At 37.7% G+C, this 26,323-nt stretch overlaps 1 protein-coding gene across 3 annotated transcripts in view; it reads left to right on the forward strand.

Annotated features, from left to right (window-relative positions):
- The window catches only part of IPCEF1 (interaction protein for cytohesin exchange factors 1), a 117,135-nt gene that overhangs the window by 61,355 nt on the left and 29,457 nt on the right, over positions 1-26,323 (forward strand). For all 3 annotated transcript variants that reach the window (XM_036886772.2, XM_036886773.2, XM_057489081.1), the window contains 5 exons: positions 678-751; positions 2,279-2,350; positions 8,144-8,202; positions 9,536-9,624; positions 21,637-22,009. In XM_036886772.2, the coding sequence (XP_036742667.1) occupies positions 678-751; positions 2,279-2,350; positions 8,144-8,202; positions 9,536-9,624; positions 21,637-22,009 (667 nt within the window). The remainder of the gene's footprint in view (positions 1-677; positions 752-2,278; positions 2,351-8,143; positions 8,203-9,535; positions 9,625-21,636; positions 22,010-26,323) is intronic.

Genomic DNA, 26,323 nt, shown 5'->3' on the forward strand with positions numbered 1-26,323 from the left:
CAAGCAATTAGAGAAGTGGGACAGTGATTACATTTCCTATAGGATTTTTGGTGTTTTAATCGTGGCATTCATGCTGTGTCCTCAAACAGTGCCATTTTCTTCTGTAGTCTTTCCTTTGTTGAAAGGAGAAGACTTAGGAGAGGAAACAATGTCTGTTAAGTGTTTTATTTACCTGGTGCATTGAAATCTTATAAGAACCACTAAGGGGTGAACCATAAGAACCTTGATTTGCTAACCCCAAAGTCAGGCCTCGGGCCACCAGGTATTAAAACATGAACTAGGTTCCATCTCGTGTGCTTGGGGCTTACTGGAGCAGTAGGATGCGGGTGGTGCTGAGGATGCCTAGTCACTCAGCAAGAAGCAGAGCTCTGATGGATCAGCTCTGGTGTTTCCCAGGAAGACAGGAAAGGGGCCGGGCAGGTCACATGAGTGCCTTATGCTGGCCATCCCTGAGCTGTCATGTCACTTCTAATGGAAAGATTCTGAATGACTTACCAGGAGAATATTAATTTCTCTTATAATGTGTGTATCTGGATAAATCCAATGCTGATTCAAGGAAGTATTTTTAATTCTCTTTCATTTCATTTATACTGTCTCTGTTCAGTGTGTATGATCTCAATAAACTAACTGCTAGGATTGATGCATTTATTCATATTTGTGGTATATATTTGTTTCAGGCAGAGAAAGCTGATGGGTTTGTCAATCTGCCTGATTTCACTGTGGAGAGAGCATCTGAATGCAAGAAGAAGCAGTAAGTTGTCTGTCATTTTCCACCAAACTCAGACAGGATAATATCCCTTTATAATGTTTCTTGAATTATGTGGCAGTTTGGAAGTTCACGAAGGTGACATTCAAATGTCTTAGGATCTTGAGCTTTATGGGTTATGCTCTAAATACCAACAGAAGCTTTTAACCTCTTGTGCTCTGGAATTTCATTTTGTGAAACACATGGATTTTAAAACCCCATGGAGCCTTCGCCCAGCATGTGTGTGACAGAATGAAAAACCAGCTCCATCCGGGATTGGCAGGGAGATCAGATGTCAAGATTTCATCCTCGGGAGGAGGATGACTAGTTACATAGGGCTCACCAGCGCTGCAGATCTGACAAGACCCGTTTCTTTTCCTTGGTTTTTATCAGTAGGCATTATCATGTAGGACCCTTGAGATGGAAATCTCTGAGACGTCTTAGACTTGGGGATTGCACACTGGTATAATTTAAATCCAAAAGATTTGAGAACCAACAGGAACCAAAAGAGTTACCAGCCCATGATCGTCATTTTACTGCAAAGGGAACAGCCCGGGGAGTCCGGACTTGCCTGGAACCTGCAGGAAAGCTGGGGGCGCTCTGCCCCATTTGTCCCGTGCCCAGTCAGGTGCTCTTCCCAGGATAGCATCTGGCTTCATTGTGCCTATGTGTCCTCTTTACCCTTTTCATATTTTTTCTCCTACCTTTGACATCTTTCTTGTTTATCAAAAAGGGCCTTTCCGCATTTCCCTCTTGACCTATGTTACTAGCAGCAGCAATTCACATGTTTTTCCTAAGGAAATGAACAGGGTGGGGTGGGCTTTAAGTCTTTGCCACTCTCAGTGTCACTGCTCATGTTCAATGATAGAAAAGCTTGTGTTGATGCTTGCGGTTTTGACCAAACTGGTTATTTACAAAAAAACAACCCTGGCCATACTGCAGGACTTCTGGTCTAAATGGTAAAGGGGAAACCCTTTATTGTTCATTATCTTCCATGTTTCATACTTTTACTTTAAACTAAAAATCGACTGCATATTTTTCCTGTACAAATCAAGGGTGGGTTAGAGAAGGTTTTTGATGTACTGTCACAGTTTGGAAGTTTTATATTTGATTATTTTCCTGTAAATCAAATTTTTGTATATATTTGAATTGGAATGGAAATTTTGCTTGAGGGTATTGATCTGCGTATTTGGAAGTAACCCCTATATCACTCTAAATTTTAATTTATTCTCTTTAGAGTAAAGCAGTTAGCAAATAAAAATAAAAGAATATGCCATATATTTAAAATAGAAACTATTGATCAGCTAGGACTCAGTCCTGTTCTGGGTGTCTTGACATGATAAATTAACCGTCTGTTCTCTACATGAAATAGAAATTAGACAATAGATATTTAAAGTAACTAAGTAATTTTTTCTATGTTTACAAGGAAAGCAGATGAACTTACCATACTTATATTTGACTGATTTATTCTCAAAATCATTGGCAACTACACTAATCTAATTTCTTATGTATTTCTGTTTTCCCCCCCTGAAGTGCTTTTAAGATCAGTCATCCACAGATCAAGGCCTTTTATTTTGCAGCTGAGAATATGCAGGAAATGAATGTGTAAGTAGAGAAAATTGCTAAATCCAGTCTTCATGGGAATAGATTGTTTTGGTCAGGTGTTTGATTGTTAAGCATATGTTCATTTCAATTATTTTATTCATTTCTGCTGCTTTAAAGACCTCTGTAGCTTCTTGCTTATAAGGTTTCTTGCTTTTGTCTCTAGTATTTGGAAGCATTTTGGGGAACACATATCAAATGGCTATTTTAGGAAGAAGTAGTAAGATTCTTCTGAAAGGACCATCAAATTGAGAAAGGAATAGACAGAAAGAAGTCACTGTAAGAGAATGTCAAAATGCGAATCAGTGTGACAGGGAGAGAGGCTTGAAAGTAGTCTATAATTGATCTCATAGCTTTGAGAATTCTACATGAAAAATATCTCTATGGCATTTCATATGTGCTGTGTGAATAACATGATGATTCATGTGTTTATCACCTGCCATGTTTTACCCTGAACATTTGGTAGAATGTTTTCACTCAAAGTACACCTGACATAAAATTGTATATTCCGAACTGCAGTTCCTGTTTGCTCTGTTTAAAATAAGTAGAATATATGCATGGAGAGCTACCTGCCCCACACCATCTCCTACTGGTTTAGATTGAAAAAAAATTTTTTAATTGAAGTATAGTTGATATACAATATTATATTAGTTTCAAGTATACAACATACTGATTCAACAATTATATACATTATTAAACTGTCACCCCAACTAGCATAGTTATTGTTTGTCAACATAGACAGACATAGGAAGATGTTACAGAGCTATTGGCTATGTTCTGACATGCTGTACTTTCATCCTTGTGACTAATTTATATTATGATTGAGATTTTGTGCCTCTTTATCCCCTTCACTTATTTCATCCACCCACCCCAACCCCTTCCCATGGTAACCACCAGTCATTTCTGAGTGTCTTTGAGTCTACTGCTGTTTTGTTCATTTTGCTTTGTTTTTGGATTCCATATATAAGTGAAATCATATGGTATTTGTCTCCCTACTGGTTTAAGGGTTTGATCACAATGGCCATTATTTGAAGGAGGTTGAGCTGTTTGAGATATTAAAGAGCATTCTTTTTAATTTAAGCCTCATTCTCAGAATTCTCAGTGTCTCTTATTACCTTCATGTAGCAAATTAAAAATACATCTGTGGAATAAATACAGATATAATTCCTCCACTCATAGAGTTTATGGTTTAATCTGTTTTTTCTTTATACATAATCACTTATTTATCTGTATGACTCTATATAATTTCTCTTTGCCCTCTTGTCCTAGAAACTTAAAGAGGAAGCTGCTTTTTACCAAGCATGTGTGAATCAGACTGCACACACACACACACACACACACACACACACACACACACGACCCTTCTGGATATCCTGTTGGCAGCTGGAATCACCACCCTGTGGTGATACCCCCACCAGCCCTTCAAATGAGGGTGGATGGCTCTTCACCACAGAAAGCTGGGAACCCCTGTGTTAGAATAACAAGGCAAGAAATTGACAGTTGAGTCTTCCAAACAAGTCTTTAATTTACTTGGGCAACCAGTGAAGTTGTTTCTATCCTTTTTCTGATTTTAGCTATCCTCCCATGGGTTTCTCAAGTGTCTGAGAAAAATAAGAGATTCACAAAAGGAGATTGTTAAAAATTGTACAGTCTAAGCTCTTTATTTCTCTTTTGATTTGCATTGGTAACTCTAAATCCTTTTTATTGGCCAGCCCTAGGTGTGTAAGTGGTGTGTGGAAGGCTTAATGTCTTGCCCAGAAGTCCCCAGAGCCCTGTGATAAAGAGGGTCAGTTCGGAGCTCAGCCATCAAATGGTCTTCAGCAGTCCTTTCTGGCTTTTATGGTGGTGAAACTGTGCTGCCCAACTCCCAGCCTCTACCCTAATAGCCACCTGCTGTACCTGGCTTCTCTTAAATAGTGTCTTGTATCTCCAGTTTCCTTCCTGTCTACATCCTTCCTACCCATCCCATGGCTGGTTCTTTAGAAGTAGTTCTGTTCTTGTGGGTAAGAGGAGAGTGAGACCAAGTTTACCAGAGAAATAATTTATTGCAACGTGTTTTGTTACTGAGTAGATTTCTCTACCCACAGAGATAAAGGACATTTTTAAACCAGCAAAAGTGTGAGACCCTTACAAAGTTATAAGAATCTGTTATATTTCAGACAGATTTGCTTTCCAAATAACACTTCAGAGTTATTTAGCTTCCTGCCCACTCACTTCTCCCTTTTTCATTTACATTTCCATTCCATTTATCTTCAGTTTCAATATTCTCTCTTTGCAGAGATCTAACACCAAGGAGAATTACATAAGTATTAGCTGTACACATGATATATACACTCAGTCCCAGTGGTGTTAAATCAAAGCCTTTCATAGTTAACAAAGCCAAGATCTCACTACCTATTTATAGAATTCTGTGAAGATCTGTTAATTTCACTTGAAATTACTGTAACATTTGTTTATCTTTCCAGCTTCCAAACAAGAAGTAAATTGAAATTTGAATGTAAGGTGTCCAGACCCCATGGTTTTGAATCTCTCAGTGACCTTTATGGTTGAAAATTGTCCATCTGACCACTCACAGGCAAATGGCCCATTTGGACTGGCCTGAGTCTGATATTTATAATATCGTTACTAAGTTTTATTATTCTGAGGATGATTTTTCTCATGGCCAACAATGCAGAATCTCTTTTGGACCTCTAAGTTAGCTTCTCCCTTTTCCCGTGAGATTATGCAGATGGTATTTAGAGATTTGTTCTGCAGTAGCACCTAATGAGCATCTTTTCTCACTGATGCGGCCTGTTTAAGCCAGTAGATCATGTACAGGTATTTCTTAGTGAGAGACAGAGATGCTAGGGAAGGAGAGACTGGTGTTTGGAAAGATGGGTTCTGTTTGAGAAGTTCGCCTTCTTGGGAAACTGCATTTTTGGGTGGTGACAGTTCTCTCAGGGACGATGAAGGGAAAGGTAAATAAGTTTAATAGAAATGCTGTGTTTTCTGCAGGGACCCTTAATTTGCAAGAATGGGGGTAAGTAATTAAGGGTAATAAGAGTTGGTTTCTAAACAAAGCCTGGTGGTTGCTGCTTTTCCCAGAAAGTGTTTGTGGGAAGACTGTTCTTGTTTTGTACATCAATTTCTTAACACCTGTGCTCCTCCAGCACACATCCACACCAAGTTAATATACAACAAACTCCCAGGAAACGTCTGTCATTTTCTTTTACGTAAATATGTCTTTTTGTACATCCATCTATTTAGCCACAGATAGAAATTTTTCTACTGCCTTGATTAAAAAAAAAAGTCCTAGCAAAGGAGCTACTGTAGGCCAGTGGGTTCTAGAAAGAAAACAGTCAAACAAGATTCTAAATAATCACCAGTTTGTCATAGCTGCTAGCTAATGGTGGCATTTAAAAGGACATGAATTTGGATAAGGGCTGAGAGGATTTTTTTTTATTATCAATACTCCTCCATTTTGCTATATTTTTGTATTTTCATGTCCTGGAGAGGAACTTAGAAATGCTTTTTATTGTTTTAGACATTCTCAATTCAAAAATACTTTTTGTCGTGACGTTTAAAAATTATCTATTTCACTTTTAGATGCTTTTTTGGGGGGGAGAGTCAGCTTATATAATTATGAAATCAGTTATACACTAAGAATTAGTTTATTGTAGTACTTAAAAAGCAAACCATTAAATTCATTGTGCTTTGCCTGATCAATTTTTAAAAATTAAATTTAAATGCTTCTTTTAGTAAATAATACATAAAATGTATGCTTGTAAGAAAAAAATCATACAATATTACAGTCAAAAGTAGGTAAAGCAAAGACCTTCCCATATGCCAACTTCATCTTCCAATTAAATTTCTCTCCCCTGGATTAGCTACTTGTAACAAAACGACATATATCATTCCTGATGCTTTTCTTTGCAGTTCATACATGTATAAAAATATATAGTTTTAAAGGTATATTGAATCATACTAAACACACTCCTTTGCACTTGCTTTTTCCACTAAACAGTATGTTAGGATTTCTCCAGGTCATTACAAGGAACCCCTCCACATCAGTCTTTTTTATTAGTATCATCATACAATAATATAGTACTGATGGAATCAGTACCGTATCTCATCCATTTTCCTATTAGTGGACGGTTACATTGTGTCATTGTTTTTTTTCTTTTTGCCATTGAAAGCCTTGTTGAACTAGCATTCTTCCACATTTATTTGTGTACATGAAGGTGTGTTTTTTTTTGTAGGATAGAGATTTATAATTGTGAAGATGGTAGATATTTAAATTTTAAGTAGTATCATCAAAATACCTGCTTACATTTGGCTGTATCAATTTTCAAGTTCAACTCAATGAGACTATTTCTTCTTTAAATTCTAGATATCAGTGAGGAGTTAAGTTTTTGCCAATCTAGTGGTGAAAATATTTTCTTGTGCTTGAATATGCATTTTCCAAAATGCCGTTGAGGCTGCGATCTTTTTTCCATACATTCATTAGTCATTTGTATTTTTTCTGTGATTTCCTGTTTCTTTGTTTTGTTTATTATTCTTTTGGGTGTTATGAATATTTGATTTGCTCTTATTTCATTTCTTTCTTGAAAATTAAACTTATTATCTATTTCCTGTTAAAAAAATAATAAATATAGCAAGACCATGTAAGTTGAAGGTTGAGTAAGGAATCCTAGTTTGTTGACAGTTGTAGACTTGGGGATTGTGCAACATTTATGGTGGGAGTGAGGTAAATATTTATGCAGTGTCTATGGTGGGAGTATAGCATGCTGAACAGTTCATGTGGCATTACAGGACTGAAGACATGAAAGGTGTAAGTGCATCAATGAATGCCTCCCATTATTACTGTTACTTTGTTGGCATTTGTTGACATATGCCACTATTGAATGCTCTTGTTTCTCAAAAACCAAAAGGTGAATACACATTACTGAATATATTTTTTAAAATACAGCAAACTAGAAAGAAGTGGGAACTAAATCACTTAGACTATCACTATCCCAAAATATTATTTTTCCTATAAATAGGTTATAGAGCTAGAAACACATGAAATAGAAGTATTGTGTGTCTTTTAAAAGTTTGTGTAATAAAATATATTCCTACTAAACCCAAGAAGGAGCTTGAATGGCCTGACGTCAGAAGCCAAGTTTGAGTTCTTTAAAGTTTGTCCAGTTCCATTTTTGTTATTGATGTTTAGTTGAAATTCATTGCTGAAAAATGGTACATTAATAGAAGATAGGTCAATTTTTACCTTACATAGAATTCTTCAAGGAATTAAAATTTGATCTAACACACAGAATAACTATTGAGCTATAGCCAAATCTTTTACTGATTGATATAAAAATCCTGGTTTAAAAGTGTATCATCTTTGTTTTTTTTTTGTGAAATAAAGTCACATTAAAAAAATTATAGAGAGCTTTAATAGTAAAATTACTGAATTAAATGATACAGGTTTTGATGGTTGCTGAAAATTTCAAATGCACAATTAGAAAAGACAGAGTTGTTCATATATTTGGCATATGTACTATAGTTACCCACATTAGCCAGCTGGGTAGTGGCCCAGCTCATATATTATCTGACAAAGAAGGCCCTGAGTGAGGAAAGTATTGTGAAACCAGAGATCTTAGGTTTCGATTCCACAAATTTATGCTGTTTCTAGAACTGTTTAGACTGACTATAGAATTATAACCTCATTTCTTTAGAAAGTCTGGCACAAGACCTTCCTCCAGGGTCTAGGGAGGAGGTGAATAGGTAGGGAACCAATCTCTTTGGTCAAACATTTACTTTCTTTTTGAATTTTAGGTGGTTAAACAAGCTTGGATTAGCTGTAATCCATCAAGAATCCACTACAAAGGATGAAGGTGTGTTCTATTTTAAAGATATGAAAATTTGGCAAAAACATTAGAGTAGGATGAAACACAATGTCAAGTTCTATGTATAGTCTTGTCCTAATGAAACATACTTTGGCATTTAAAATTATCTGAAAATATATAGAGGCAGACAAATTCCCACAGACTCAACCAGCATGGAATAGAGCTTCCCGTGCTAGCAAAGAATGCTTTTCACACTTCGCCCACACGTTGGCAGCTGCAGGCTTCACTGACATCTCAAACAATTGCCAATGCAAATGTTCTATCGCCCCACTTACTGAATTCTTACTCATAGATGTGATCTCATCATGATCTAGACAGATAACTTTCATCCCACTGTTTCCTCTCTGATATTTTAATATTTCCATCAGATGTGTGCTGAGACTGTCCTAAGTTTGCACTGGGAACTTGAATGTCAGGTTAGAACACAGGCCATATTTTTAGCTCAGCCTCTAGGTATCAGGGCTCAAAAGCTACAGGAACCTGATTCTTCATAATGATGCAACTACTCTTTAATATTGAGAAGAAGGAGACTTCAGTTCCCAGGGTCACAGAGCTGATACTATTTCTGAGATTCTCAGCTCACATAAAACTCAAGAACTAGAAGTAGGGAGTTACATCTTTGGATAATGAAACTCATAAAATCTTCAGTTCAGAAATGGAAAAGTGGCAACTTGACTTAAAACAAGAAGAATAATTCCATACTGTGAAATCAGTGTCCTAACTATCTCTTTGGTCCTTTTCTCCATATAATAAATACCCAATATATATTTGAAGTACATTTACAGATTGTGAGGAAAAAAGTAACTACAGGAAAACCCTCTTCTCCTGGTATGTAAGGCCTTCCATGCCATGGCTTCAGGCAAACTTTCAGCTTCATTTTCCACCAAATTCCTTCGGGGACTCCAATTACCTGGCTCAGCGTGCCTCTCGGGTTCATATTTCTCTTACTCCATGTACCTGATATTTCACTTATCCTGCCATTTTCAGCTCCTTATGATTCCTGTGATCAAAATTAGTCACTACTGATTTTGTGTTCCTTTAGTATATAGTATATATCACACCTTTTCTTAGGACACACATAATTTTCCCCTTCCTAGTCCTCTTCCTGTGTGCTGGGCACTCCTTGGGGGCAGACACCCTAACACGGCCATTGGTTTTTTTCCCTCTTATGTAATCCCCTGGTGCCAGGTGGCTCACCAGGTGAGTGCTCCCTGAACTGGATTGGAATTGCAATAGCCAAATGGGGAAAAACCTCGGCTCATGCATTACGGACAATGTGGTGACTGCAATGAAACATTACGCATTTCCATTTGTGTTACAGAGTGCTACAGTGAGAGTGACCAGGAAGATCCTGAAATAGCTGTGGAGACACCACCCCCTCCCTACCCTACAGAGACTCTGTCCCCTGTGGTATGTACTCATATAATTAGTCTGTTGGTCATTGATCAGATTGGGTAGGAAGTCCCTTGACTGATACATTTTTTAGAACAGGCTAAATTAAAGTACCTGCCACAGAACAACTGAAATTCTCAGGGTGCTGATTCTGAGCCTTCTCCATAGCAATCCATTGGTGTGACAAGCTCAGTGAATTTGTGTGTAATCCGCAGATGCATCATACTCTGAGGTTTCACAGTAATACAAAGGGCATCTAGGTGATCAATGCTTGCAAAGGCTTGTCTTATAATGTTTGTTTATATTCTACTTGTTTTCAGAAAGAATTGAAATTGCCTTGCCTTATAGGTGTATGTACTGTAACAATGTAAAAGGAATGTAAAGGGGATGAAGACAATAGCATGAAGAGAAAATTAAGAGTCAGAAAGATAGCAGGAAGGCATGGGTGGGGTTAGTGCATTAAATCTGCATATGGGATGATTCCATATATTCACTAGAGGGAAGTCCAAATGTGATCCTAAGTTTTGGAAGCATCCCTGTAAGTTTGGGTTGTTAATGATTTGGACTGTGGAGAGCTGCTTTACATTTGGATGTTCATTGGCATTATAATGATGGCCCCAAGCAAGGACCTTTGGGGAAGTTGATTTATGGTTTTTATATCTACCATACCAGGACTTATTGAGGTGCTTTAATTATATAACCATTCATTCCCTGAAATAACCCTGAAAGGTACAGGCATACCTGAGATATTGTGGGTTGGGTTCCAGACCACCACATAAAGCCGATACTGCAATAAGACAAGTCACATGAATTGTTTGGTTTCCAAGTGCACATAAAAGTTATGTTTACACTGTGCTGTTGTCTATTAAGTGTGCAATGGCATTAAGCCTAAAAAGATGATGTACACACCTCAATTATAAAGTCCTTTACTGCTAAAAAATGATAACCATCATCTGAGCTTTCAGGGAGTGACTGGTGGAGGTTCTTGCCTCGATGTTGATGGCTGTTCACGGATCAGGGTGGTGCTTGCTGAAGGTTGGGGTGACCGTAGCTTTTGCTTAAAATAAGACAACAGTGAAGTTTGCTGCTTTGAAAAACTCTCCCTTTCATGAACACTGTCTCTGCAGCATATGATGCTGTTTGACAGCATTTTACCTAAAATAGAAATTCTTTCAAAATTGGAGGCAATCCTCTCAAATCTTGCTGCTGCTTTATCAACTAAGTTTATCTCATATTCTAAATCTTTTGCTGTCATTTCAAGAGTTCTCACAGCATCTTCACCAGGGGTAAATTCATCTCCAGAAACCATTTTCTTTGCTCATCTGTAAGAAGCAACTTCTCATCTGTTCAACTTTTATGAGGTATAGCAATTCAGTCACATTTTTAGGCTCCTCTTCTAGTTTTAGTTCTCTTTCTATTTCTACCACACCTGCAATTACGTCCTCCACCAAGGTCTTGAACTCCTCAGAGTCATGCATTAGTTTTGGGTTGGAATTTATTTCTTCCAAATGCCTGTTAATGTTGATATTTTGACCTCATCCCATGAATCATAAATGTTTTTATTAGCATCTACAATGGTGAATACTTTACAGAATGTTTTCACTTTATTTGCCCAGATACATCAGAGGAATCACTATCTATGGCAGCTATAGCCTTACTAATATACTTCTTAAATAATAAGACTTGAAAGTCAAAATTTCCCCTTGGTCCATGGGCTGCAGAGTGGATACTGTGTTAGCAGGCATGAGAACAACATTCATCTTGTTCATCTCCATCAGAGCTCTTGGGTGACTAGATGTATTGTCAATGAGCAGTAAAATTTTGAAAGAAATCTTTTTTCTGAGCAGTAGGTCTCAAGACTGGGCTTCAAATATTCAGCAAAGCATGTTGTAAACAGATGTACTGTTATCCAGGCTTTGTTGTTGCATTTATAGAGCACAGGCAGAGTAGATTTAGTGTAATTCTTAAGGGTCCTAGGATTTTCAGAATGGTAAATAAGGATTGGCTTCAACTTGAAGTCCTCAGCTTCATTAGTCCCTAATAAGAGAGTCAGCCTATCCTCTGAAAAGCCAGGCATTAACTTCTCTCTAGCTATGCAGTTCCCACATGGCATCTTCTTCCAATAGAAGGCTGTTTTGTCTACATTGAAACTCTGTTGTTTAGTTTAGGCACCTTCATTAGTTATCTTATTAGCAGGATCTTCTAGACAACTTCCTATAGCTTTTACATCAGCATGTGCAGCTTCACCTTGTACGTTTATGTCATGGAGATGGCTTCTTTCCTTAAACCACATGAACCAACCTCTGCTAGCGTCACAGTTTTCATCCACAGCCGCCTCATCTCTCTCAGCCTCCATAGAATTGAAGAGAGTTAGAGCCTTGCTCTGGATTAGGCTGTGGCTTAAGGGAATGTTGTGGCTGGTTTGATTTTCTATCCAGACCATTAAAACTCTCTCCACATCTGCAGTAAGACTGTTTTGCTTTTTTAAAAAATCATCCTTGTGTAAACTGGAGTAGCACTTTGACTTTCTTTCAGGAACTTTTCCTTTACAGTCACAACTTGGCTAACTGTTTGGTGCAAAAGGCCTAGGTTTTGGCCTGTCTCAGCTCTGGACATGCCCCCCTCACTAGGCTTAATCATTTCTAGCTTTTGATTTAAAGTGACAGGTGTGACTCCTGCTTTCACTTGAACACTTAGAGGCCATTAACTGGCCTAATTTCAATATTGTTGTACCTCATGGAAGAAGGAGAGAGATGGGGGCATGGTCAGTCAGTGGAGTAGTCAGAGCAGCTACAACATTATTGATTAAGTTCACTGCCTCATGTTGGGTGCAGTTATTGGCACCCAAAACAATTGCAATACTAACATCAAAGATCATTGATCACAGGCCACCAAAATAAATATAATAATAATGAACAAGTTTGAAATATTGTGAGAATCACCAAAATGTCACAGAGAGAATGCTGCTGGAAAAATAGGGCCAATAGACTTGCTTGATGCAGGGTAAACCTTCAATTTGTAAAAAAAAAAAAAAAAAAAAGCCCCACCATATTGCAAAGTACAATAAACCGAGGTATGCCTGTAGTACTTTTAAATCTGCATTTTTCACTGATTACTAACGAGGTCAAGCATCTTTTCATGTTTATTGGTCTGCTAAGCATCTGCTGAGAGCTTTGTATGTTTTTGGCTCTCTTACAACTACTATTTCGAACTTACAAGGTTTCTTTATTTGTCATTAAGAGTGAGGCAAATCTCATCTCCGACTCCATGGCTTTTACTTTTTGAACCCTGTTAAATAGTTTCTTTTGTAGGCAGATGTTCATGATTTCAGTGTGTCAGATTCATCTGTCATTTCCATGTGGCTAGTGCCTTTGCTTCTGGTTTTAATGTTTTTTTCCTACCTAGGATAGTAATAGATATTACTATACTCATTTTATGGATAAGAAACAAAGGTTCAGCAAGGTGGAATGTCCTGGTCATACACCAGTAAGTAAATGGAGCATCTGCAATGGGGACCCCGGGTTATCTAGTTTTAGAGGATATGCTCTCGCCACTCAACCATGATACTTGTCCACCTATGGACCCAAATAACTACTGGTTCTGATAGGTTAAAGCAGCTCCTTCACTTCTGTTCTGGAAGAATTTTATACTTTGTGTGATAAAGTTTTCATACTTGTTTGCGTTTTGCTAGTTCCTGGATTTAAGGTGTTAAATTTCATTTGGATAATGAGCACTACTGTTTTTACCCACCATTAGTGGAGAATTACAGTCACTTTTCTCATTTACTTGGCCAGCAGCCAAGACCATAAATAAATATTTGTTGAATAAATATGCCTATTAAAATCTCTATTAAATAGGATTAGCCAAAATTAAGCAAGATATAAATAAAATTATACTTTGAATATGGTAAAATGTAGACCAATTTTTGAACTAGACTTACAACATATCCTGTCTTCATATATTCATAGTTTTAATGTAGTCTTTCTCCTTTTTAAAAATCAGTTTCTGAACTTAGAAAAGGCTAAATAGATGTGCCTTGTTGGTTTCATAGGAAGCACATATTTTTGTTTAGTTTCTCTCTGTGTCTGTGTTTCTCTGTCTCTCTGTCTCTCTCTCTTTGCCTCCCTATCTCTGTCTCTCCTAGTTTAATCTGTAACACAAGGATTTGATTGTTCCTTCCTCCTCTTCCTGAGCTTCTCTCTCCCTCCCACTGTCCCCCCCACCCATATACGTCTTTATTTATTTCAGTTCTATAATACTGTGATTTTCAATTTTATAATGGCAAACTACTCTCGCAGATCACTAAAATCATTGTCAGGAGTCTAGAACTCTGCTTAATGAAAGTGAATCAACCACATTGTCATCTTAGATGGAGGGTCATGGCCCAATTGCACTGTGCAGTGCATCACCTGATGCTCCATTAGAAGCTCAGGGGATGCTTGTTTCAAGACAAATCTGTGAAGGTCTACACATGAGACCTGTAAGTTAGGTCATTGCATTGTGGGGGCTTCTTTAGAATTTTCTGAGTTATCAATCAAATGCTATTTCTTAAGATTCCAAGTTGAACATTTTTGGGAGCTCAATAAAGCTAACTTTTTTCTCCTGAAGAAATATAATAGAAATAGATAAATGTTGAACAGTTAGATTTTATTTTTCTTAGCAACAGAATATGTTCCTCCTGCTCACATATTTCCCAGGCAGATTTTGTTTTTGTTTCCTCTTGTTTCTAAAAAACAGACAGGCAAGACATTTGCTTAAAATACATTTAGGCTTTTTATTTAAACAGATGAAATTCAAAAAATCATGGTAACTTTTCTCCAGAGCATGAATCAACTTACTGTTTTGGCTCAATGTGGCATAAGCTAGCTATGACTGAGCTCTGTAAGCCTAGGAGAGAAAAAAAAAATCTCCCCAAATTCTTACTTTCCAGAAAAATATCTTGGGTAGTGAACTCTTATTTTGGAATTATGACCTTAAAAGTATAAAATGCTACAATTCTGGAAAATTGTCTCAAAAATTTTTAAGTCTTGAATTAAAAATTTATTTCAGTGTCCAATAATTTTGATTGCTTTTAAACATAAGCTGCAAGATATCAGTACCAGACCAATTTGGAGTCTGCTTCTAATGGGCAGGACCACATTCTGGAAGAGAATAAAGAATACTTCAGGGTCTTTCCTGAGTGAACAAGAGGTCTCTGTTTCTTCTTCTTGAGAAGGCTCCACAGGGTGGGTAGTAGCAAGGATGTCAATTTATTCAAGAGAAATAAGAAATGGGGGTCTTTTTGACAGGCTTACTAAAAAAGCTCAAAATAGTTGGGACTCTGGATTTCACTTTGGAAGCTCTTTCATGGCAATCACTATCCAAGATTCCTTGAAACTCACAAAAAAGCGCAAAAGGAAACCATTCATATTTCAAACTCAAGAATTTTATGTTTCAAAGTGCCTTAAGAGCTTAAAGATCATTACAAATCTGTTACACACATTTTTTCCTTCAAGTTTAATTTTTAAAAAGCTTTGTCTGACACCTTGATCTATGCTTGTATGCGTATTCATTCATTTAGCAAATATTGAGAGCAACTGCTCTAAATACGTGAGACACAGAAGTAAACAAACAAGACAATGATTCATTTCTTCAGGCAGCCAAACTTCTGGTTGAGGGAGACAGATAATAAAACAATCAACATAATAAATACATCATCTGCTCTGTCAATAGAAGAAGCAGAGCAGGGCGAGTCAGGCTCCATCAGGAGGGCTGGAGGTCAGGTTGTGGTAGTGACTAGGGTAGCCAAGAGAGGCCTGAGTGAAAGCTGAGAGTTAAACAAAACTCTTGAAAGGCGGTGTGAGTTAGGCAGATTGGAGCTTTCCAATCAAAGGCAACAGCTGGCGTTAAGATTTCCTTGGTGCATGGATGGCAGCACGAGGTGACCAGTGCGGCTGGAGCAGAGAGAACCGAGAGGAGAGGAGCAGGTAATGAGGCTGGGTGGTGGTGGTGGCCATACCATGTGGGGCCTGCTTTGAGCTATTTAGGGAGCCTTTGGGAGTTTTGAGCACAGGAGGGATGTGATCAATTTCCATCTTAAAATGACCACTCAGGCTGCTGTGTGGGAGAGACCCTGGGAGGTAGAGAGTGGCATAGAAGCTAAGAAATCTTGGGAAGGGTGGGCAGTAATCTAGTGTGAAAGATGGTGGTGATGCAGACCAGGGCATAGCTGAGAAGTGGAATGGTCCGGTTGTGAGTGCAGTCGGAAGGTGGACCACCCAATAGGTGAGCCAGTTATGAGAGAAACTGTGAAGACAAATACGTGTAATCTCAACTCCAAACGGCGCATGCAGATTCTTGAAACACGATAGTCCTCATATACTGATGCTTTTCAGAAGGGCAGTTCCTTTTTACCCAAAGTATGAAAAAAAAAAAAACAGTTAAGGCAAACCAAAAAGATCAATAAGTAAAATACGCTGTAAACTGTATGTGACCCATTGGCCTGCAGCAGAGGAGGAAGTCAACCACGAAACACAGAAAAGGGTAAAATTGATTTTAGAAATGCAAATTTAATCTTAGGAGAATGAATCTTGGGTAGTTGTTTACTAAAGGTCATTTGATCTTTTCACATGTGGCTATATAAAATAATAGAAATCTGGCAAGTGAGATAGTTGGATGAAAAATTATCAGTTACTACAGACACCAGGAAAAAGTAGAAAGAAAAATCCACCTCATCAGATGCAAAAATTATCATAAACTCTATGGGTGAACATTGATTTTAAGACTTTTCTAAAATTAGCTTTTTACATCTTTGCCTCTAGTTTCTGTAGTTTAGCTTCTCAGCCTATGCCTCTGGTGGTCAATCACAGGGTATGGTGACATCCCACAGGGGATGGCTTACCTTTCATCCCCATTGCCTCTGCCTTCGCTGGGGCCTGCGTTAGCTCCTGCCCAGGTTACTGAAATTGCAGGCTACTTTTCTTCCTGCTTCCAATCTCTCTCTTTACTCTTAAAAACCACTTCCAATTTAGTCTCCCAAAAGTGCAGTCCTGATATTACTGTTTCACCTGTTCAGGACCTTTCAGTGAATCCTCATTGCTTATTAAATGGATTCTTGACTCCTTGGCTTGGTATTAAAGGCCCTTGGGTTTTCTTCAGGCTGTCATTATAGGCCGGTTGCGGATTCCTCCTCAGTCATCAGCCCAGTAAATGGCCTGGTATTTCCCAAAAGCTTTCCAGACTTCTCTGCTCTTGCTCATGTATTTATAAAGTTTCTCCACCTGCAGGAACCCTTGCTCCCACCCCAATTTTACCTTTGTAATATCTTTCAAGCCTGGTTCAAATGTGACTTCCTTCATTAAAACTTTCCTAGTCCTCTGAATCAGGATAGACCTGTCCTCTTCTGAACTTTCCATATTCCTATAGTACATTTGAGGGGGGCACCTTGGTCATGTTGTCATCTGCCTTGCATTGTAGATTTTGGTTTATCTGGCTTATTTCTCTAATTATTAAATTCTTAAAGTCAAATGCAGTGTCCAATATCTTTTTCTTTATCCACAACATTTATGACTGTGCCTAACACATATTTGAAACGAATAAATATTTGTTTAATGGACTTAACAATGAGCAAGTGGGTGAAGTTGGTGACTTCACATATTTGTTTGCCCATGTGAATTAGAGAGTTACTACTTGACAGTTTTCTAGTGCCTTCTCTTGGCTTTGAGAAGATAGATTTCATTTGATTCTCATAAAAATCCTGTATTTTATGAGGACTTGCTTTACTCTAGAGAAGTACATATAACTATCAGAAGTAACCTTTGTAAGCTTAGGTTTACCTTTTATTAGGAATATTCTTTTATGTGATCTCATTTGCTCCTCTTGATAAATTTGGGTCAGTTGGGCAAGCAGCTAATAATATTTTTGAGTATCAACTGTATGCTGGGTCCTATTGCAAATAAGGGGACTCTGAATTGAAATAGGTGGCATCTCTTCCCTGGAGCAGCTCAAGTTCTAAATTGACAAAGAGGCACAATAAATTTGCTATGCAAACCAATAGTCTCAAGTAGCGATAAATGCCATAAAGAAAAAATGGGGCTTGGGTAGGGAGTGGCTAGGGCTGAGGGCTGGGAGGATATTGCTTTGCTGACTGTCTGGGAAAAGCCTGTAGAGGGAGATAATTGAATTGAGACTGAAATGATGGAAAAGAGGCAGCCAGTGAAAAATCCACAGAGAGAGCCTTTCAGGCAGAAGGAACTAGGAATGTGTTCAAGGGATGGCAAGAAGCCAGTGTGGCTGGAAAAGAGAAGGGCACGTGGAAGGAGATGTAGGGTCCATGTAGGTCTTCTCAGCTACACTGAAGACTGTGGCTATTTTTCTACCTGTGATGGGCAGTTACTAGAAGTTTTTAAGCAGGAGAATATTGTGATCTGTTTTAAAAATACTCTACTGTTTGGAGGATGGACTAGGGTGGGGAAGGGGTGGGCAAGGATGGGAGCAAGAAGTCTGGGACTTGGAGGCAAAGTGGCTTCCTCAAGGTCACTTGCATTGGAGTGAGGAGTAGGTCCTCTGCCAGCAGTTTGCTCAAGGTCATGCAAAAGGTCACTGACAGACAGGAGAGTTTGCCGTACAAGGTCTTTGGGGTTTTAGAGTAACGCTTCCATCAGCATATGGTAGAAATACAAACACAACACCTCCTTGGGCTTAACAGCAATTGACTGGTTTGTTTTTTTATTAAGATGGCCAGTAAAAGGAAAGAAAAGCTGTGTACTCTTCTTTTTTCTCATTTGGTTCTATCATGTTTAGTCTTAAGTTATTCCTGTATTTTCTTTTTCTTTTTTTCATATACTTTGACTAATGTTGCTTAAGATTTATATGCTGACTCACTTCTTCCTAATTACAGGCTTTTGGTGGCCATTTTAAACTATTTTTCCCCATGTCAAACTTGTGTTTTGAAAGAAGCAAAAAGATTTGAGAGCTATCAGCATTCGAATTAAACTTTTCAATGAATAAAAACCTTACAGAGAAAATAGGAAAAAGCGATATTGATTTTTAATTTAATTATACACAGTCTCTTCATTAAAACTAAGATGTTTAAAATGTCCTGAATTTTATCAGTATAAAACAAAATATTTAAAGTCTAAATATTCTAAGATGAATGAAACATGTTTTTATTAATGTCTAATAAATAAAATAATAATTTTGTCTGAGATTATAACATTTTGTGGGATATTTGCATTACAAATAGTAACAGTCACTCCTACATCATGGAAATAGTATAAATCATCCATAGCAACTTTACAGAGAATTTCAGAATGAACCTCAATAAGGTACTAACTACTCTGTTATTTTTCCTTCACATGGCTGGTTCTCTGGGCCACTCTTTTTCAGCATTAACTTATCACCAACTATGTGTCAGGCATAGATGTTCTCAAGGAAGTCACAAAAAGTGAACAAGTCCATCAGCCCTACAGTATTAATTCACCAATAAAATATCTCACTTGGTATGATAGAAGTAAACTAGGTAAAGCTACCTCATCCTGAGGACCCTGGGAAGGCTTCCTGGAGGAGCTGGCCCTTGAACTGATGCTCAAAGGGCGGGTTTGTGTTAGCCAAGCAGGAGTGGGGTGGAGAGGAGATTCCTTCATTTGATTTGCAATGGGAAGTTGTAGCGAGTCTATTACGTGGATGGTTCATAGAACGAATTGAGTTAAATATTCCAGTTGACTTGTAGCTATTGGTAGCTACAGAATGGTGGAAATAATGAACCATGATTTGGTACCACAGTATCTATAAAACATGTTACCATATTGAGTTATCTGTAATGACACTCCAGGTTCACTTAATTTGTATTTTGTCAGTCTCTCTTTTAATGAAAACTCCCTCTGGCCTGATACACATCACCTTTTTCTCATCTTATTTTTCTTTTTTCTTTTTTTTTGTGCACTCTTTTTTCACCTTTTAAATATCAAATTTACACATGTTATATGGCGCTAGAATAGAGAAAATAGATTGAAGGTATTTGCACAGTGCTTGAATTGAACAGGAATACACTTTATGGGAATTTCTGCTGCTCATTTAACATCTTTCTTTAATCCCTTAAGCAGCGTTTTGAGGTTCAGAAAGTCTTGTGGAAAGTACAATAGCAACTGTGTGCATAGTCTTTCACCCAAACAGCCCTTTTGCTATAATTAAATTATAGTAGTTTCAGCAGGAGCAACAGGAAAAGTTTGTGCTTGGTCTCTTTTCAGGAAAGGAAGCTGAACCACTAAGGCCAGATTTCCCTAAAATAGCTCACAATAGGGGAACATGCCAGAACTGAGCCTGAATGGGTATTTTTGTTAATATTTATTTTTATATCCTGTTAATGAGTCCAATTTTACCTTTGAAATATCTTTCAAGCCTGGTTCAAATGTGACTTCCTTCACATTTGCACTCTTTTTTCTCCTTTTAGAAAAAGCCTTAGCATTTATTTGGAGTTTGGGTATGTGCATTACCTCCTCCAGATAGCTAGGATTTTATTTAATGAATTACCTCTTTGACCTCTTAGTCATTAAATGGTCTGAATGGTTTAAGGCATCTGGTTCCCCAGGTCACTGACACATTTCTAAATGGGAAGTTTTCATATCTGTGCAAATATTATTAAGAAGATGTATGTGGCGAGTTAGTATCTTAATTAGATATTTTAATGTCATGGTATGAAATAGCATATTTATTGATGACTTTGACAACCCATGTCTAGTCTGGAGCAAACAGAGCATGCTTTGGGTAAATACTGAATTTTTCCATCAGAATTTAGAGCTTTGAACCTGCAAAATTCTTGGGAACATGGTTTGGAACAAACTCAACTATTCTGAGTAAGTTGCAATGATTCTGAGATTTATGGAAAAGGATCCTAGTTGCTCTTTGTCTTCTCTCTCACTGTCCTCCCTACCACTTGGGAGTTTTGAGTGCTTAGAACTGACAAGGAGAATCCCATAGGATAACACAGAGAAACTGAACCATGAAATGCCTTCTCTGGCTTATCTGCCATTAAGATATAGAGTGACCCATAGAGCACTGATTTCTAGATTTTTGGATTTTTATTGACTAAAAATAAAAAAAATAGAAGGACAACATATAGTTGCCAAATCTTTATTTGCTATGTAGGACATTAAAAAAAAAACTCCCAAAAGACAAAAGCTAATACCTACCATCACCATTTTTCAAAGGAAAACATATATTTTACCATCAAAATGTAACAATGGTAATATTTCAGAATAAATGAAGTTCTTCCAAGAGAGGACAATTGTATTGATGTTTTCTCTATGGACTGGTGAAAACTTTGCCAAGGATTCTCGTCCACCCTTGGATGGTAGGTGAGGAGATGCTTTCAGATCTTACATCATGAACCTATTGCTCATAGTCTGTGGCACAGTTTTGGTTTCTTTTTAATGAATTAGGAGCCTGCAAGTGAATGCTTATCTTCCTTGGTGAAAATGCATTGACGTTTTAAAATTATCAAAGAGCAAATGAGTTGACTATTTCACTGAACTATGTAGTTATGAGCTGATGTGGGTCATGTGCTAAGGAATATGTGAAAGATATTTGAGCGTTTAAATGTATGTACTTTGCCTACTTTACTGGTCTCCACACAGTTAATATTGTTTCCTGTCTGGCTCTAGCTTTTGCTTTCTTTCTCTTAATCACTTTGTTCAAGAGTTTTTGCTCAATCAATGAGAATTCAGTGATAGTTGCAATATACTTTTTGCTCAGTGTATCCGTCAGTATTTCAAAGAATTCTCCAAAGGGGCTTTTAAGTTTCTGGAGAGCATTGAAGAGCAGCGTAATTCACTATATGGAGAATTTTCAGATCCTTAGAATAGTGAATTCAAAGTTATGTAATTGGTTTTGGAAAATGGCATATGGATATAAATGTATCACATATCTTTCTTTAGACTCTTACTATTGGCCACTTTTTGAAACACCGGTATCTTCATTGTAAATGGAAAGTGGAAAATGCTGGCTTAATCACAATTTATTTTATTCCTGTTTGGTTTTATTTGTGAAAAATAGGTTGCACAGCAGGCATCGTCATCTTTACCCAAAGCGAGAGAAACATCGTATTCTTTCTCTTCCCTGGAAAATACAATAAAGATACCCAGCGGTTTGTCTTCCTCATCTAAAGACAGACAGTCCTGGATTGACATAGTTAGCGGTTCATCTGCTGCAGCTGAAGACCAGGGACAGTCTATAACATTCGCCGTGCAGGTTCATTCACCTGCATCCTTGGAGGCAAACAGTTGCAAGGCCCTGGAAAACAGCGTGGCTGCCTCAGAAAGTGGATTCTTGAACTCTTATTCTAGCGACGACACTTGTTCATCGAGTAGCAAGCTAGACCATCTTACTGTCCCACACAAGTCTGCTGGGTCGAAGATGATGGACAGAGGTAAACCAAGGAACTGATTACTCTTCTTTGGGGGGATGAATATTTGTGCGTGGATGTGAAATGCTAGGGTTAATTTGTAAAAATAACATTTAAAGTCGTGAGTGGTGATTCAGTAGTCAAACACTCCAGTGGGGGAAGGCCCCGGAAGTGCTTTTGTAGAGGGGTTTGCATGTGGAATACTCCAGTTTCAAGGCCATTCATTATTTGGTCTAAGTGTCACTGATGAAATGGTTATGTCTATGAGACATGTGATCATAAATTATCCACCAGTTTGAGGAAAAGCTTGGCTCTTTTTTTGGTCCCATGTCTTATGCTCTGGAGTTTATGGTCATTAGATAAGGATTTCATAGACTGATGTTTATAACACCATCTCCATTGTTCCAAATAATTGTAGAGCAACTGCCTTCCCTGAGCTATGACCACAAATGACGTCTGGGTCTTAGCTGGTTGGTTCCTTAAGGTCCCTGTGTGGTTAAGAGGAAGACAATTTACATACACTTTGGAGGGCAGCACTAGACCTTTTAAACACAAAGGAAAGCACAGCTTAAGCTTTTGGAAAAAACAATTTAGGTCTTACCAAAGGAAAGAGCTAATGGAGTATAGAAATCAATAATGTGATCTTTCTGAATACTCCATGATAATTGGAGTTTTATTCATACTAATTTTCTTTTTATTACTAGTTTTCAATCATGTGTGTCTTTTCTGGTGGTCTGTGTCTTATTTATTCTGGTGTGAAATAAGCTCACCTGATGTAAGACACTGAACAATGAGAAAATGATGAGCAGGGTTTGTATGTTTTCAGTGGGCTGATGAGAGACAGTTGACTGGCTACATTGCCAAGATACCAGCCAGACAGCATGGTGGCATAAATGATTGTGCCCCTCTCCCCTACCCTAATCAGGAATTTTCATTAAGTTTTCTTATGTTTAGATGCACCCTGTTAATTCAGTATTTGGTATCAGAGAAATTTAGGCCAAGGATTACAACTGAAGATCTAGGGTATGTGAGTGTGTCCAGGATTTTAAAATATGCTGATTTGAATGCTCAGGCTGGGAGCTCATTCTCCAAGTCACACTCTTGTACCACTCCCTGTGGCCTTGACTGAAGATGGCTCACACAGTTGAGTTACCTGCCTGGCCCTCTGGTGGCATTTTCATTTGATACTTCTAATTTAGGCCAATGATCTATTTTACGTAAAAAAAAGTGGAGTGAGTAATTCATTGGCAAAATAACCTACTCCTAGAGGTGAATGAGGTGTGCTGGGCGGAGAAGGGAAAAACACCATTGAGGAATGTAGGGGCCCAGGTTGGAAGCTGGCCTCAGATTTGTCAGGTGCTGTCATGTAGGAGAAGTGTTGGGTTTAATGTGTATCTCCTTGTAAGTACAGAATTGGCACAAATTTTGAGGTGCAAGTAATAAGGAGGTAGTATTAAGTTCAGCAGAAGACTCTTTTAACATTGAGAATTGCTCAGTATTGAATGGGCTCCTTGGAAAGTGATGTGTTCCTTGAAACAGAGGTGGTTACTTATTCTGAGACAGCCATTTTCACTGGGTATTAATTGTACATTGCATGTTGATCACAAGTTTTGTTTTTACGAAGATATATTGAAGAAAGAATTTAAGTATCTTGACCTAAATATCTTTTTCACTCAATACTTAAAAGATCCTTCAAGATATAGGACTGGTAGAACTAAAGAAAATAATGAAAAGTGTCACATCTATTCTTTTCCCATTACAAACTCTTATTTTAATCATTGGGTTATAATAGAACTAAAAGGTTTCATTCATGCAAAGCCATGTACACCTACACACAGACACACACACACATAGAACTCCAAGGTGAGGATGATTTCAAAGGGAAAGTAGAGAATAAATTTCCATTTGCATTCTTTCCCAAGAGATAACCCTGAAGACTGAGTTTTCTCCAGCACAAATAACCTAAGAGTCAAGGAAAGGTGCCTGTAGTTCTTGCCCATGTCTAAATGTCACTCTGGAAACGAATGTGCTGTAGAGCTTGGCTGGGTACCAACAGCTCTTTTAATCTAACAAGGAAGAACATGGTATTTTTAAATTTTGAGTTATGTGCACAGGGACCAACAAACTCTGTATGCTTATTCAAACAGTGTGACATGAAGGTAGTCCTCTTCATAGAAAGGAAGAGAAAATAAAAGGATTTTGCTCTCACTGATTTGTTGGCAGTTGCCATATGTTACACAATTTTTGCTGATGATTTTCTCCTGCTGCTGGGGATTTGGTGAAATTCCCAGAAGAGTTAAACCACAGAAAGTCATTGCTATGGAAACAGCAACCCAGTCTTTGCTTGCGTTTGTGATGAGTGTTGAATAATCAGATTGCGTATTATGCTTTTTTTTTTTTACATATGTGTGATTGTATGTCGGAGAAGAAGGTAGCTATTCATTTTTGTGACTTTTAAAAGTTGTTTTTTAGCTGCCAATCAAAAAAAAAAAAAAAGGCCCTGAAATTCTTGTGTCTGAAATATTGTTCAGGGTGCTTTTATGACAGGGATTGAAGTTTCAACTTGTCTAAGATAGATGTTGGGATTTTAGCTTAAATCCCATTCTCAAAATGTGCTTGCTGGAGAAAGAGGCTTTTATCTTACAAAAGATCTTAAAGGTTAACAACTGAGTCCTGAAACAAGCAGACAGCATATATTATAGGCTTCTTTTTATTTAGACAATGAGAGAAATATTTTGCAGTTGGTGTGCAATTAAAATCATGGTTGCTAGAATTCTATACTGAATTTAACTACCCTTGTAGAAAATTTTCCCCTGGAGGGTAAGCTGTTTAAAAAAATGCAGGGTGTTCATTGCATCCTATTGGCTTTCTATATTGGGTGTTCCAGAGCTCCAGATTCTTCACTGAGTCTTTCCATGACACATAGCAGGAAGAGAGGTGATAGGGTTAATGGACTGCTCATGTCGGCTCAGTTTTACATTATACTGTTCTTTGTTTTGAGAGAGGTTATGTGGCCCACGCCTTATGCCTGTGTGATGATGACTTGTGTTTGTATGTTTGGGTTATATTTGTTTGTTATATTTGGGTTATGCTGACAATGTAGAGTTGATGTTACTTACGCTTACCCCGTGAATGGAGTGACTATACCCTGGATGCTGAAAAGCTGGATAACCACTAATACAATTAACACCCAATTTGTATAAGTAAATTGTCAAGTACAAGTACACCCAGAACTGATCTGGGAATCATAATCATGTTGACTAAAAAGCATTTTTAATGAAGAGACAAGCATATTAGAGTATGCAGGACATTTCAGAAAAGGATATAAATGAGCCAGATTGTACGATTTAACAAATATTCCTAAAATTTTTATACTATCTAAATGGAAATAGTACAGATTTACATTATTTTAGCTAGCTACTTCTAATATTGCTGCAGGAATTACATGGAATGTCTTTGTAGGAATCAAGAAAATAATACAAAGTTGAATACTTAACTCCATTCTATTTAGCATTATTTAAATTATTGTTTTTTCAGTACCTAATGTGTACTCTGCAACAGGAATATGATGATAAACAAGATATAATTTCTGGTCTAAAAAATGTTAACATCTAATGAGAGAATGTAATTAGGCAAAGGGGGATTTTTGTACTGTGAAGTAAATTTACAGGTGAAGGTTTTACAAAACAGTTTAAAGAGCTGGGGAAAGGAGTATTACGAATGGTCTGCTCTGTCAAATATGCTAGGTATACCTCTGCTCATGGACACAAAATTTCTGCTCAGAACACCAAATTCCTTCTGGACTGAAATTGAATCTGTCATCACAAGTCTTTGAAGTCAGTCATGTTTGACATCCCTTTTTTATTTTTTATTTTTTTAAATTTTGGTATCATTAATGTATAATTACTTGAACAACATTATGGTTACTAGACTCCCCCATCATCAAATCCCCCCCAACATACCCCATTACAGTCACTGTCTTATCAGCGTAGTAAGATGCTGTAGAATCATTACTTGTCTTCTCTGTATATACCGCCTTTCCCGTGTCCCCCCCACTCCCCTGCTACATTATGTGTGCTAATTGTAACACCCCTTTTTCCTCTTATTCCTCCCATCCCACCCCACCCCCATAGTCCCTTTCCCTTTGGTAACTGTTAGTCCATTCTTGGGTTCTGTGATTCTGGTCTGCTGCTGTTTTGTTCATTCAGTATTTTCTTTGTTCTTATACTCCACAGATGAGTGAAATAATTTGGTACTTGTCTTTCTCCACCTGGCTTATTTCATTGAGCATAATACCCTCTAGCTCCATCCATGTTGTTGCAAATGGCAGGGTTTGTT

Source organism: Manis pentadactyla, chromosome 12 (genome assembly GCF_030020395.1).
Source record: "Manis pentadactyla isolate mManPen7 chromosome 12, mManPen7.hap1, whole genome shotgun sequence".
NCBI lineage: Eukaryota > Metazoa > Chordata > Mammalia > Pholidota > Manidae > Manis > Manis pentadactyla.